At 45.0% G+C, this 14,941-nt stretch overlaps 1 protein-coding gene across 2 annotated transcripts in view; it reads left to right on the forward strand.

Moving 5' to 3' along the window:
- HIPK1 (homeodomain interacting protein kinase 1) overlaps positions 1-14,941 on the forward strand; it is a 34,927-nt gene that overhangs the window by 2,729 nt on the left and 17,257 nt on the right. The window contains exons 2-7 of one of the 2 annotated variants that reach the window (XM_065403609.1): positions 963-2,040; positions 9,298-9,421; positions 11,913-12,032; positions 13,093-13,179; positions 14,086-14,270; positions 14,718-14,880. In XM_065403609.1, coding sequence (XP_065259681.1) covers positions 965-2,040; positions 9,298-9,421; positions 11,913-12,032; positions 13,093-13,179; positions 14,086-14,270; positions 14,718-14,880 — 1,755 coding nt within the window. In that variant the 5' untranslated portion in view covers positions 963-964. Of the gene's footprint in view, positions 1-875; positions 2,041-9,297; positions 9,422-11,912; positions 12,033-13,092; positions 13,180-14,085; positions 14,271-14,717; positions 14,881-14,941 lie in introns of those variants that run through there. The other variant, XM_065403610.1, reaches the window with a different exon arrangement.

Raw genomic sequence — 14,941 nt, forward strand, 5'->3', positions numbered from 1 at the left:
TTCCCATTTGCTAAGCACTGACTTTTCAGTTTGTAAACTGGAGAGTCTCCCCATCTAAATTCCATTCCCTGTTTACTGGTGAGTGGACGCCCTCTTCTCGGGAATCAGTAAGCAGCTGCTGTATTGTCGCCCTTCCTTATTTCCCCAGTCATCGTGTGCTGTGATTCTCTTTGGAGCTGATCCTGGCAGGTGCTGAGTGTCCCATTTCCAACTGAAGTTAGTGGGGATTGATGGTGCTCTTGAAGGATGGGACCCTTTGATTAGCCCTAGGACTCTTATGTATGTTTAATTAAATGCTCTTTAAACCTTCTGAGGCAAATAAACCAAACTGATAGTTTGAAGGCCTTCATTTCTACCGGTATTTGGTTATGTTGTGGCACCTCAGGGTGTGGAGATACAGATAAGTCTGTATTACAGACATGCCAAGTTCCTGGCCAGCTTCATACACCAGACCTGCAAGAGTGCTCTCATTTGCAATCTTCTTTCCTTGTTTGTTTTAGATTTCCCCCCCATTGTTTCTTAATGCTGTTCTGAAACCTGTGGGGAAAGTGTGGTTAAATACACAGGAGTAAGCCGAATTAGCTCTGCAGTTTCCCCTCCTCCCAGCCCTTAGTCCTCTCTTTCAATAGGATCCCCTTAACGTTGGGCAAGGCAAGCGAGGAGCTGGGGCTTTTCTGCATTGCCCACAGCAAGGTCAGTGTCGGTGCTTGGCAGGTGAGGCTGGTAAATGTTCACTCCAGCCCCCAGGAAGGCCTGGTGGCAGCTGTGGGAGCAGCTATTAGAAAATAAACCTTGTTGCCTTCCATGCTGACATGGGTCATGTGGTGAAGGGTCTCTAGCTCAATAGGGTGCGTAGAAAGACTAATATGATCTTGGTTTGCTGTGCAAACTGAGGATTTCCTTGATTCTTGACCTGCTATTATGCGGCCATTACTAATCAGATCGTTCTCTTCTCATTTCAGGTATGGCCTCACAGCTGCAGGTGTTCTCCCCTCCGTCAGTATCGTCGAGTGCCTTCTGCAGTGCCAAGAAACTAAAAGTGGAGCCCTCTGGCTGGGATGTTTCAGGACAGAGCAGTAGTGACAAGTATTATACCCGCAGCAAAACCCTCCCAGCTGCTCAAGGGCAAGCAAGCTCCTCTCGCCAGGTAGCGAATTTCAGCATCCCTGCTTACGATCAGAACCTCCTTCTCCCTGCTCCTTCGGTTGAGCATATTGTGGTTACAGCTGCAGACAGTACAGGCAGCGGTGCAACAACGTCCTTCCAGAACAGCCAGACCTTCACACACAGGAGCAACGTTTCTTTACTGGAACCATACCAGAAATGTGGATTGAAAAGGAAAAGTGAGGAGGTCGACAGCAACGGTAGCGTGCAGATAATTGAGGAACATCCACCTCTCATGCTGCAAAACAGACCTGCGGTGGGTGCTGCGGCCACTACCACCACTGTAACCACTAAAAGTAGTAGCTCCAGTGGTGAAGGGGATTACCAGCTGGTCCAGCATGAGATCCTATGCTCCATGACAAACAGCTACGAGGTCTTGGAGTTTCTGGGCCGAGGAACGTTTGGGCAGGTGGCAAAGTGCTGGAAACGCAGCACAAAGGAGATTGTAGCTATCAAAATCCTGAAGAACCATCCCTCCTATGCTAGACAAGGCCAGATAGAAGTGAGCATCCTCTCTCGCTTGAGCAGCGAGAATGCTGACGAGTATAACTTCGTTCGCTCTTATGAGTGCTTTCAGCACAAGAACCACACATGCCTTGTGTTTGAGATGCTAGAACAGAACTTGTACGACTTCTTAAAACAAAACAAGTTCAGCCCACTGCCCCTAAAATACATCCGGCCAATTCTGCAGCAGGTGGCCACTGCCTTGATGAAGCTAAAGAGCCTGGGTCTGATACATGCTGATTTGAAACCAGAAAACATCATGCTGGTGGATCCCATCCGCCAGCCCTACAGAGTGAAGGTCATAGACTTTGGCTCAGCCAGCCATGTATCTAAAGCCGTGTGCTCCACTTACTTGCAGTCGCGCTATTACAGGTAAGGATTTATACACGAGGCTATCTCTGTACCCTTGCATCTGTAAAGTAGACCTGGCACTGGAGGGTGTCACTTATTGGGAGTAGATGAGCCCCACATCCTCAATCAATATGCAAGAACCAGATCAGGGAGGACAAACCTCATCTCTTGGAAGGACTGAATTATTGTCCAGAGGGCAAGGTGTAAACTTAAGAGTCCACTCAGGCCAGAGCAGTACATCCGCTGATAGCGGTGGGAAACTTACACAAAGATAAGGGTCAGAACGACCTTCATGCAGTACATAAACTTGTAGCCATTACCATTTATGGCCAGTACCTTAGTCACAGTCACTCCGTAGGAAAACAAGCTCCATTTTATGTGTTTTTACATCTGCACTTTATTTCTTTTCCTTCCCTGTCCTCCTCATTTCTCTACCTTTACCCTCTGTCATCTTCCGTATCTCCTTCCTGGCAGTAATTCCCACCGCCCCCTGCACACCCTGTATGCTGTGCTCCCACCTCTTTCCTGTCTCATCTGCTAAAATGATTAATGGTAATGCTGACGTGTAGTGTGGTCAGGTTTAGTGCTAACACAGAGATAAATGGAGCTCAGCTGTTGTTTCAGGGTGTCTGCAGACCCAGGAAGACTGTATTGCGTCAGTTAACCTCCCAAAAGGGAACTAAGCTTTTCTTTGCAACTATGAAATCTAGAAACTTTTGAACTGAAAGCGAAGGGTTCTCTGATCAGCTTAGGTTAGGAACCTCTGCAGCAGAATGTTCAGAGTTTGACTAAACCGTTATTTTGGTACTGCCATTTTGGAGAGCTACTCCTTTAATAAAATAGTGCAGGAGGCTGTATGCCTCTTTCATCATTAATACCAGAGATGCTGACTTGACCTGTGAGGTGGATGTTTAATCGAAGGCTGTATGGGCACCAGGGTTTGAAAAATATACCTGGCACCTCTGCTAGCTTGAGGGCTAAGTCTGCCAGTCGTAATGAAAATGACTTTCCCACCTGCCAAGCCACGCATTTCATGAAGAGAGTAGTTATTAGAGGAAATTCGTATACAGGTGAACAGAGCTGCTACTTTGGCAATGTGACCTCCCTAAACGTGCAGCCCTCTTCTTTTCTCCTCACCCCAAATGCCTGCAGTAAATTGCAACTAGCATATTCTGTGCATGTTCAATAGAAAATTAGCTGCTGCAGTACACTACCGGTAGATGCAGCAAAAGACTTGAATTGTCTCCCCTTTCTGTAAAATGTCTCTTGACCAATTTAAAGATGAATTTATCAACTTTAATTAGCCATAACAATTTAAATATGTCAGAAGTTCACAACTTGTCCAAGGCTTGTCAGTTACCTGTTGTCCTTTTACCCAGTCACTCCCTGTATCTAGCATTGTAAGTGAACTCCATTGCACTGAAATAAGCCCTGCCATGCTTAACCATCCTGGGAAGGAAAGTGGGTTTGCAGACGGATAAGGAGATCTAATAGCGCTCTTTACAAAGGATTTCAGTGAGCCAGCTCTCTGCTCCCCAGCTTTATCCCCCTTGGGGAAGGTAGAAGCAGCTCCACCCCATACCCCGGGTCCCTACTCACCAGTCCAGAATTACCATTACTCATTAAACCCCAGTAGGCATCTTTGCCCATATAGATAGAGCAGGCTGTGCCTTTCCCTTCCAGTTCTTAGATCATAGAATGTCAGGGTTGGAAGGGACCTCAGGAGATCATCTAGTCCAACCCCCTGCTCAAAGCAGGACCAATCCCCAGACAGATTTTCGCCCCCTCAAGGATTGAACTCTCAACCCTGGGTTTAGTAGGCCAATGCTCAAACCACTGAGCTATTCTTCCTGAAGGAAGGCCTCGTGCTCAGCTCTGTCTTCCTTCCCAGTTCATGGTGACTTTTCAGTGTAAGTTACAGTACATTTTAAAGTGACCTCTTATGCCAGGAACCTTTTATTTGCCCATTTATTAAAGTAAGTTTCACAAAGGTCCTTCTGTTCCTACATGTCTAGAGTTATGCTCAATGGAGCACTATTTTTTCTCATGGTCATACAGCTACCCATTCAGTGGCTCGAAACAAAACAGTGTAACTACTCTGTGATCCTTCTAGCCTGAGAGAACTACCAAATAAATATCAAGACCTCATCCCCTGGCGTGGAGGGAGCATGGGGAGAGAAGTGTCCCAAGGGGCCCCTGGAAAGGAAACTGCTTGGTCTGCTATGCATATCATACTAAACTAAAAGCCACTTCCGTCTCCCCGAAGGTGGGGTGACTGGCCCTGCTGGAGAGAGGAGTATTCAAATGCTGTCTAAGTCTAGGCCTGCTTGCCTGATTCTTCCCAACTCCAGTGAATGTGGAAAACTATTTAATGTGGTGTGAAATTTACATCAATGTTTAGGCTAACTAAAATCTGCTTTCTAGGTGTAGAAACTAGTTTCTCTTGGGGAAGAGTTATGTTGCTTCTGGCATAATTTCACATTGAAAAGAGCTTTCAAGATGAGGCTTGAAGCTCCAGCATTGTGTTTGTGATAAGACAGACTAATTCGTGTTATTTCAGTGGCTGTTTTAAAACAAACTAATTGTTTCCTGTCCTGTCTTCACTTCCTATTGGTCTTATGTCAGTGTCTTGGCCACTCACTCAGGAATGGCTTTTTGAGCTAAAATTTTCAAATCTGGATACCTGAAGTGAGGCTGCTACAGGGACTTAAGGCAGTGGCTTTTTCCAGAAGTGCTGAGTACTTAGACATCCCCTAACTTTAATGGGCTGTATGGGGGCTTGGCTCTTCTGGGGAAAAAAGCAGTTTTGAAAGTCTGTGTGTCTGAATTTAGGAGCCAACACTGGCTCCTAGCCAACTGCTGTAATGAATGTAGCGTGGGCTTTAATTGTACAGTAACAGAATGGAAGACGCTATACTGTTCTGTGTCTAATTCTGTCGCCCACTTGGATCTAAATTGTGGTGAGGGGGGTGGGCTGAATTGTCCCTCCAGTGGCTCTGAACTGCACAAATTTTTCACAACAGGAGAAGCCTAGTTTCATAATATTGTGCCTCTTGTCATTGAATCTGGACAATTTAAATCCACCCAGTAGGGTTTTATGGGGTGGGGGAGAGGGAGTCCATAATAGGTGCACTGTGGTGATTTTTGCTCCATCCACTGTGGGATTGAGCACTGGCAGCAGTTGGAGAGAGGCTGGCACCCTTGGGTTGCTGTTCCAGAACAGGCTACGGCCATGAGAGGTGAAGTGTGAGCAAGGGAAACAACTTCTGGATTCTGTTCTGCCTCATTGCATTCCTGGCTTGCCTAGTTGGCTGGAGCCATATTTCCAGCAGAGATTTGACATTGACTTTGTCAGGCCAGGATTTAAAATGCACAGAATGTGCAATTGCTTTCCCTACACTGGTTGTGAGGTACCTGCTCCTAGGGAGAGGTGTGCTTGGGCTGGCTCACTCTCCGCTTTGGTGTTACTGTTAGCTCTGCAGTGCTGATCAGACTGAGGTCAATCCTGACGGAAGGGGGCATATGAATGTCGGGCCACGCAGGACATTTTCAGATGTCATTGATGCCTAGTAGGGGAGTCACAGTAACAGCAGATCCATCAGACAGTTTAAGCTGCTCTGATAAGACACTTTCACAGTGACCAGCTCCAGGAGAGGGGACAGCTCTTTCCAGTTCTGTGCATCCTATTGCCTATAACAGCTAGCGTGGTGAGTATGGGCCATTGCTACCTCGAGAGACTGGGGGAGGGTATTTATACAACTATCCTCATTGCAAGAGAAGACTCTCCGTGCTGAGGCAGTCTTTTGGTGGAAATACAGGGCAATCACAGTAGTGAGGAAGATTCAGGGTCTGCATCGCTGAACAGGTGGGATGAGATGTGCTTAGGCCCATCTTGTAACCTACCACTACTGTACTGTATGTTGATCCGAGGAGCCTCCGTTGTGCAGTACTGTCTGTTCCTTAGCTCTGCGCTGGGCCTTGTGCCCTGCACTGCTCTGGCCCTGGCTGGCCTGGGGAGCAGTAGTACATACCACCAAAAGTCTGACTTTCTCCACCTCTTAAACTAGCTTTGCTCCTACATGACTCTCTGGCATAGCCATTGCAATGGCATGAGCCGGAGATCAACACTTGCTCTCTGGACATGATCAAGGGGAGGTGCCCTCTCCACAAACACCACTACTTTTGAAACATTCTGGTAGTAGTGGAAGAATCTGAGTTTTGTGGCAACCTTCCCTGATGCTGGCTGGAGGTACTTGCTGGCCCTGGAAATCAGAATGTAACAATCTTATACTCAGAGGAGGAATTCTATCAGTTGTCATTTTCTACCTCATAGAGAGCTTCCGATAGTGCAGATTAATAATCTAATCCTAGAAAGATCAGGTGGGTGGTGCCTTTTATTGGACCAATTTCTGTTGGTGAAAGAGACAAGCTTTCGAGCTACATGGACTCTTCTACAGATCTGAAGAAGTTAGTCCAATAAAATATATTACCTCACCCACCTTGTCTCTAATATCCTGGAACCAATGTGGCTACAACACTGCAAATTTAATCCTAGACAGTCCAGCTGTGAGGGTGACATCTGGCTGCTGTTCTGTTTCAACACCACTTTCAGTGTCAGGGGGTAGCCATGTTAGTCTGTATCTACAAAAACAACAAGGAGTCTGGTGGCACCTTAAAGACTAACAGATTTATTTGGGCATAAGCTTTCGTGGGTAAAAACTTCACTTCTTCAGATGCATCTGAAGAAGTGAGGTTTTTACCCACGAAAGCTTATGCCCAAATAAATCTGTTAGTCTTTAAGGTGCCACCAGACTCCTTGTCACTTTCAGTGGTCACTAATTATAGTACTGCTAACTGCTGTCACTAGCAACCCCAGTCTAAAAGCAGATGTGAAGGAGGCTGATGGCTGTTGCATACCAGCTGTGTCTTGAACCAATATGAAAACTGAGGCCTTGTGAGAAGTTAATCTATTTAGAGTGTAAAGTGCTCAGGGCTAGGGAGCGTCTGACACTGCAAGACTGTCCCTGGATGCACACACAGGACAAAGGAATAATCCCACCTCCACTATCCATAGCCATTTACAGGCCGTTTCATTTGAGTCAGGCCATACGTGTTTATGCAGGTTTGAACAAGATTGCGCTGTGGTCTGCTCTACCACAGGCCACTTCCATAGTATCCTGTGAGCCGTTAGATCTGTTAAACTCCCATGGACTTGGCTGGGAGTGCCACACGGGTACAGGCAGCAGACTTCGTCCTGCCTGCTAATTGGCAACACCTGCTGAGCAAGCCGGCCTTGACATGTTGGAATAATGGTACCTGGAGTTGGGAATCCTTTCGGGCTGCTAAATAAACCGACTCGTCTCAGTACAGTTCTTTAATATTCACATGCTGATTTTCTGGCTAAACATTTTCTTTCCATTTTGGACACGTTTGCATAACGTTACATCCGTTTGCAGGTAAACAATTGCTCCCAGACCCAGCTGAGCGTGAACACGCACACACTGACGTACAGGGCAGGGGACTAAAACGAAGCAGCATGTCACACTGACTGGGAGCAATTCCTGGCAGATATCCCTGGCTCGCTGTATTACTCTGAGAGCCGGAATAAAAGCCTGATTGCCACAGTTCTCTTTCTCGGGGGCTGGGCTAGTTAAAAGGGTTCACCTGTGTCAGAGAACTGCTTGTATTAAAGCAGCAGCCATGTGCTGAATCAGTGTGACTACCCCTGCCACTAGAGTGCAGCAGGGAGGTTGGGGGGGAACAGTTAACTGAGCTCACCTGTCAGTGGCACTTGCCTCATTCCCTGATGACCTGCATGTCAGCCGACTGGACAGCTGTGAGAAGTGCTTTTACTTTGGTAGATGTACGGCGCCCGTGTTACAGTTACCTGGGAATCGTTCCTCACTATGCACAGCCAGGTGAAGGGTCAGATGGAAAATGGGATTAAGATGGGCTTTTCAGTATCCTGCTGCAGAATGCAATGTGACGGAGATACCCGTACATCACTCAAGGCCAGAGTCCAAAACTGTAAAGCAAGATAATCCGTTTCAGAGCTGCTTTAACTGGAATGACTGTGCAATACATTTTTCTTGATGGGTGTTTGCTACACGAGACATTACATACAAGTGTTAGGATCTACTGCCCAAGACCTGCCCAGAAAGCAGCGTAGACCAGTGTTTGGGACGTTCCTCTCCTCCCCCACATTGGGGTTACGATGGAATTGGTTATTCCTAGGAAAACGGAGGTTCTAGTGTTTCCTGTACTTTCCGGAGTGAATTCCTGTACCTGCTCCCATGATCCCTTGGCCTTACACCATATGTAAATACAACCTGTGAGCAGGCAGAACTGCAGGTGTTTGTTTCACAGCTGTGTGTGAGGCAAAGGGATAGCTGTGCTAAAATATCGTCTCCTGCAATATTTCTGTCCAGATGGGTTATGCAGAAAAAATCCTCTCCGGGGTTTGAGATTTAAAAGCAGCACATTGTTTTGTTCATAATCTCCCTGAGAGGGGCTGGGCAGGGGGGGTTTATGCTTGGTGAGGTTCTGTTGCCCCAAACCCCATAAAATAATGTGGCAAAACACTGACCATCACAGTGTCTGGCTGTGTTCTCTTCGTCCACCTTAACCCTGAGATGTCCCAAATAAACCCTATATAAACACAAAGCAGTGTAAACAAAGTGGCACTCTTCTCTCTGCAGAGTGTCCTGGCTTGGGTCTGCAGACCACTCTTTTCCAGGTGAAAGCAGCCAAAGCCCGTGTAAACCTTCTGAACCTGTCTAGACTCCTCTGCTGCTGATTAGCTGAGCTGAGGGAGCATCACCCGATAGGACTTAACCCCCACAATGCCATGCTGCTGTCTGACATGCCTGTGGGGACATGCTAGGGCTGGGTTGTGTGATGGCTGGGCGTCACTCTATCATGTGACTAAATCTGCTGGCAACATACTTGCCATTTACAGGGGGGCTGTAGCATAGGGTAATTCTCATTGGTATGAGATGTCTCTGGACTGTTGAGTCCTCTCCTCTTGGGCTAGAAGACTGCACTGTTGATTTACTGTGGCTGTAAAGCAAAAATAATCAGCGCTGCTAAGTGAGGATGAGACAACACTATTAGGCTAGCGAGAAATGCTGCACCTTTACAGGGAGCCACTTTTAACGTTACAAGGAAGCATCTCTGGGAAGCTCTGCTCTGCTCTGCTGGACAAGGTGCTTGAATAATATGTAAATAGGCACCATTTGCTTTCTGTGCCAGGCTGAACATTTTAATCTTGTTTTGCAGAGCTCCTGAAATCATCCTGGGTTTACCGTTCTGTGAAGCTATTGACATGTGGTCCCTGGGCTGTGTGATAGCTGAGCTGTTCTTGGGTTGGCCTCTGTACCCAGGAGCTTCAGAATATGATCAGGTAAGAGCATATAGTGCATACAGGGCAGTGCTTGTTCAATCCGAAGGAGCTTCTTTTTTAATAAACCCTGTGAAACTGAAGTACTCTAATTCGGATTCTGCTCTGATATGGTCTGCTCAACATGTGGTCTTCAACTGCTTCCCTGCTTTGATCCAATTTTCTTTCTATCTGTGATAACTGAGGCTGCTTCCCATTTGTGCCCTGCCTCCCCCTTTGCCTTTGAATAGAGAATGCAGAGGTCCTGCGTGTGTCTGACTTCTGTTTAATATACAACCTGCAGTTCCTTTGTGGCACAACTGAGGTGCTGTGTCTCAGTCCTGGTTGTGCACAGCGCTCTGCAGTTCAAGAGGGACAAGTTAGCTACAAGAGCAGTGGTCCCAGGGCGGCCTGCCATGCAGTTCCTGTCATGTTAATTCCTACAGAAGCTCTGATCTCTAATGCAGAGCGTGTCCCAAATACAGTCTCTGCAGCCTGTGAAGTACAGTGTGCGCGTATGTGGAGGTATCTCTTGAACGGCTGGGTCTTGCAGTGTACAAGTAGCAGTATTACCTGGCTGTTAGCCTGCCCATAAAAGGGCAACAAACCTAAATAGAACAATGCTTTTCCAAGTACAGCTTCTCCATCACGTGGTTTGTTTTGTTTTGTGGTATTACCATTTAACAGTGTCTGGTACATTTCACTCTACATAAAAAGACCCTCTCAAATTAGCTTTTAGTGTCTCTTCACTGCCGTAAATTTCCAGAGGAAATGCAGTGGTACATTAGTGAGCAGACACAGTTAGAAATAACTAAAGTATGGCATGGTGGTTTCCTTCTACGGTAAGGTTCATGTATTTCTGCGAACCTTATCTCAGTGCGTAGGTGGGTGGGGACGAAGGTCGGGTTCTCATTGCTTAGTATAGAGTTCTGTAATCCTCCAGAAACTCGGGGTAGCCCGTACTCTGACTTCATGTGGTTTAGTTTGATGTCTGTAGGGAAGATGTTTGTTTTTACCTGAGCTGCAGCAGTAAATGCAGGCCCAGTCAGGGTTTGCAGGAGGCATCTCTGGAAATGAGCACCAGGCTTGGCCTTGTTAAGCAACCTTGGCCTTGCAGGAGGCAATCTGCTCTTCAATAATGAGGACATGGTAACTAATTTGGACTCCAGCTTTAATTGCTCAGCATCTAGTGGATGATGGTTATTGGAAATTATTTCTTAATTGTACTACTGAAACTTTTGTTGCTTAAGTATGAAAAATATAAACACTGGTCAGTTTGAACCCAGATTGCTAGAAATGAAAAGCTAGGCCACAAATTCGTCTTGGCTCACAAGCCACACAAATGTAGTAGCCTCTCTAGTGACCTGTGAATGTTCAGCTGCTCAGGAAGCGCCTAGTACCAGAATAGCCAGTGCACTGGCAGAACTACATGCAGTAATTTGAGCTACAGATTACGGTATCAGTAACTACAGTGCCTAACAGCCAGTGTTTCCAGTCCTGCACTTTCACAAGTGGGTTACACATTCACTGATTTTTTTTTTTTTACTTTTAAGAAACTGATCTTTTTTTCTTGTCCTAACAAATTGTATCATTTCTCACACTGAAACTTGAGGAGCAGATAGTATTAGCAATTTAGACCACAAAGCTTGGGGGAAGATGTGAGAAAATACGTTGTTGATATATAAAATTATTCCTCTGCTTTATAATGGAGTGTCTTTTTCTTTTTAAGGACAGCTTGGTACTTTGTAATGTAGCATATTGTTATGTTACTGATACTGTAGCCAGTGTTGTTTAAACATGTTTTATGCACTTTTCTGGGGGGAGGGTTATTTACTTGATGTTTTTTTTTTTTTTTTTTTTTTTTTTTTTACTCTAAATGTTGATGCCCTAAAGGATACAGGGGATCTACGTGCTTTATGAATCTAAACTTGCATCCTTGAAGTCAGTGGGTGCTTTGCCACTGGACCCTTTGCGATCAACACATCCAAGGGTGGATATGCCCAGACCCAACTGCATCACTCAGATACCTATATCTTTTCTGATAATTATATATTTAAATAATACATATATTTGGTAACATTTTTAAAACCCTTCACTCCTCTTTAAAAATGTTTAGTGATTATGTTGGGGAGTGCTGCATTTATGCTATACTTTCCCTTTTTATAAATAGCTTATTCTCAGTCTGCTAAAACAGTTTTGGGCCAAGAAAATTTCTGTAAAAAGGCAGGGAGGCACATTAGAGTTTACCAATACCTAAAATCTCTGCAGAAAATTAGGTAGAACCAGTTAAATGTGCTTGTAAATTCTTGAGAATTGCATCTTCCGTTTTGTATCATGAAATTTCAGTTATTCAGACAGCCTATATTTTAAAAAAATGGAACTTTTAGAATTGTATTTAGAGCCTATTTCCTATTCATTATTAACAAAGTTGGTAGAACCTCAATATTTTGCTCTACTAGATTTAGTTATCAGTCCGGTTTGTTGGCGTCTTTGTTAATTTTTTTTTTCTTTACAGATTCGTTATATTTCACAAACCCAAGGCCTTCCAGCAGAGTATCTTCTGAGTGCAGGAACGAAAACAAGCAGGTTTTTTAACAGAGATCCAAACTTGGGATACCCACTGTGGAGGCTAAAGGTTTGTGTCTCTCTTTAACTTCAAAATCTGTTCTGTCCATCACGGACCTGATCCAAATCTCATTGTTACGTGATTTTAATATGTTGTGAAGTACCCTTTAGGTTGTAAATATCATTCAGATGTAGTTGATTTGTACATTTCCTTTTAGAAGCTGGACAAACCCCTAGTACATTTCTACCAATAGCAATTGAGAGTGATATTGACAGCAAAACGTGTGTGATAATGGCCATTTATTATGGACTGCTCGGTCTGCATGTCAGAGATGACCTACTTCAGCCGCTGAGCAGCCTTAGGAGTGAAATGAAGTGTATTTCATGGTAGTTTGTTAGTTGGGCTGTTGAAGGCTTTTAACAGAAACAAACTCCTGGTGAGCTCTTGGGAGAAACAGGCTTTCTTTGTGAAAGATTCAGAACAGACACGCACCCTGTGAGAGTTTGGAAAATCTACTCAAGTTCTAGAGTCCTCCCAGGAGTTCCCCCAACAGAAGAGAAGGAGAATACCTGATATTATTGATGTTTCTAAATAAACAAGCAAAACAAAAAATGGCAAAAACCCACCCCCTGGTTCTGGGGAATAAACTCCCAGGCCTCCTTTAGATCATAGAAGCAAAGGAGGTGAGAGGGCCATCTTATCCCCCTTAGAGTTCACTTTTACATGTCTCAGTTTGGCTTTTGCCCATATCCTAAGTACTCCTGCTTCCACTGCTCTCAAATACCCTCTCAGAATCTGGCATTCACTTTGGTAGAACTCTTCTAGGATGGTGGAACATGAGCAGCGTTGGAGTCTATCCTTGACCGATAGTCAGCTCAGGTTTGGCCACATTCTCCTCCAAGCCAGTATTTCAGTTTTGCAGTGAGTTGCTCCTACTGGGTCACGGAGCAGGGAGCTGGTGACTGTTTACTCCTGCCCTACTTGCAAATGGCTTATTGCGTTTGCCCTCTAAAATAGGCAGAATAATTATATGGCCCAACCTTTTGGTCATTGGCTTTTCTTTGTTTTTGTTTCAATCAAATATTAACACCAGGCTCCAGCTGATCCGAACAAATGTTTTATTTTATAGACTCCAGAAGAACATGAGTTGGAGACAGGAATAAAATCAAAAGAAGCTCGGAAATATATATTCAACTGTTTGGATGACATGGCGCAGGTGAGTAGAGGAGGCTGTTGGAAAATGAATAATGGCTAGAGGCGGTGCTAGGCCATCGGGGGCCCTAAGCAGGGATATTCTCTCTTCCCCCCCACCCCCACCCCCCAACACATACTAATAAAGCGAATGGGGGGCCCCCTTCAGCTGCTTGGGGCCCTACACGATTGTTTAGTCTGCTTACGCCCAGCGCCGGCTCTGATAATGATGCCATTTGAAACACACCTGTACAACGTAAAGGGGATTCTGAGGAAGAAACTGCTGTGGCTCAGAAGTCCTGACTCTGCTTGTTCCTCCCCCCTCTCCCCCCATCCATTGTGAATGCTGGTGCCACTCTGCCCGTGGTAGCAATGGTGAGAGTGGAGTGCAGGCAAACCAGCACTACTGCTTGTACCTGCTCGAGCAGGCCTAGAAGGCCTGGTGGTTAAAATGCTGCTGCCTTGTCTACGCAAGTAGAACAGCGCTGTTAGCAATGGTAGCAAAGCCTTCAGGAAAAGGCTAGGGGAGACGCACAGAGGTGTAACAGATCAGCATTTTCTGCCAAAAAAGTCCTTGAGTGCACATTCAAAGCTGCCTGAATCTTAACTATGGAAACTGTTAGAGGCTAGCTTTAGCCTTCCCTTTGTGTAGGATAACATATCTGGAAGGCATTGGAGAATCCAGCCCAATTGATTTCACCTCAGCGCACCGACTAAATATTGAAAAAGAATTCCGTGCATAAGTTAGATTCAGATTTCTCTGCATTAGTGAATGTAGGCTGGGGAAGGAGAAACCCTAAAGTGATAGCATTTAAGAACCAGCATTGGCTATTGGCACTTTCGTAGGCTATGGAATTACCGATTTGTATAGCAGTAATGGATTTTACATTGACACTAACTGTTCTCGGTTTTTTTTTTTTCTTTCCCAAAGGTGAATATGTCTACAGACTTGGAAGGGACAGACATGTTGGCAGAGAAGGCTGACCGAAGGGAGTACATTGATTTGTTAAAGAAAATGTTGACGATTGATGCAGATAAGAGAATTACTCCGCTGAAGACTTTAAACCATTCATTTGTTACAATGACCCATCTACTGGATTTCCCACACAGCAACCAGTGAGTTGGTTTTTGCATTGTTCTAGATGGATTTCTCAGCATGACATAGAACAGCATAGCTCTAGTGTCCTGGCATGTCAGTCTAATCTGCCAATTAAAAAGGAATATTACCGGGGGGTGGCTTCTCTTGTGTTTCCAGTTTAGTTACTTAGACTGAATTTGTGTTCTCCCAATTCACGAGACACAGCAGGAAGCTTATCCAGGTGACTTTTTTTGGCTCACATAAATATTTTTCTCCACTAGTTAGGGGCTGTATTATTTAGTTTTGCCAGATCTCTGACATTCTTTGTTGCTGTAAAGCTAAAGGCATATACATGCACATGTAAAACAGTATTCTAAGAGCTATGTAATTCCCTTCCTTCCCTTTAATCCACTGCTTACAGTGGAGGATACGCTGTATGTACTGGTATTGTATGTCTAATATTTCCCTCACTCATTCTATTTCAGTGTGAAGTCCTGTTTTCAGAATATGGAGATCTGCAAGCGAAGAGTTAATATGTATGATACAATTAATCAAATAAAGAGCCCATTCACAACACATGTAGCTCCTAATACAAGCACAAACCTAACAATGAGCTTCAACAACCAGCTCAATACAGTGCACAATCAGGTATGTGAGTCTTTAGCTTTGGGAAATGTTTTTGATGCTGTGGGCCAAATCCTGCTCTGCA

The sequence above is a fragment of the Emys orbicularis genome, chromosome 4 (genome assembly GCF_028017835.1).
Source record: "Emys orbicularis isolate rEmyOrb1 chromosome 4, rEmyOrb1.hap1, whole genome shotgun sequence".
Classification (NCBI taxonomy): domain Eukaryota; kingdom Metazoa; phylum Chordata; order Testudines; family Emydidae; genus Emys; species Emys orbicularis.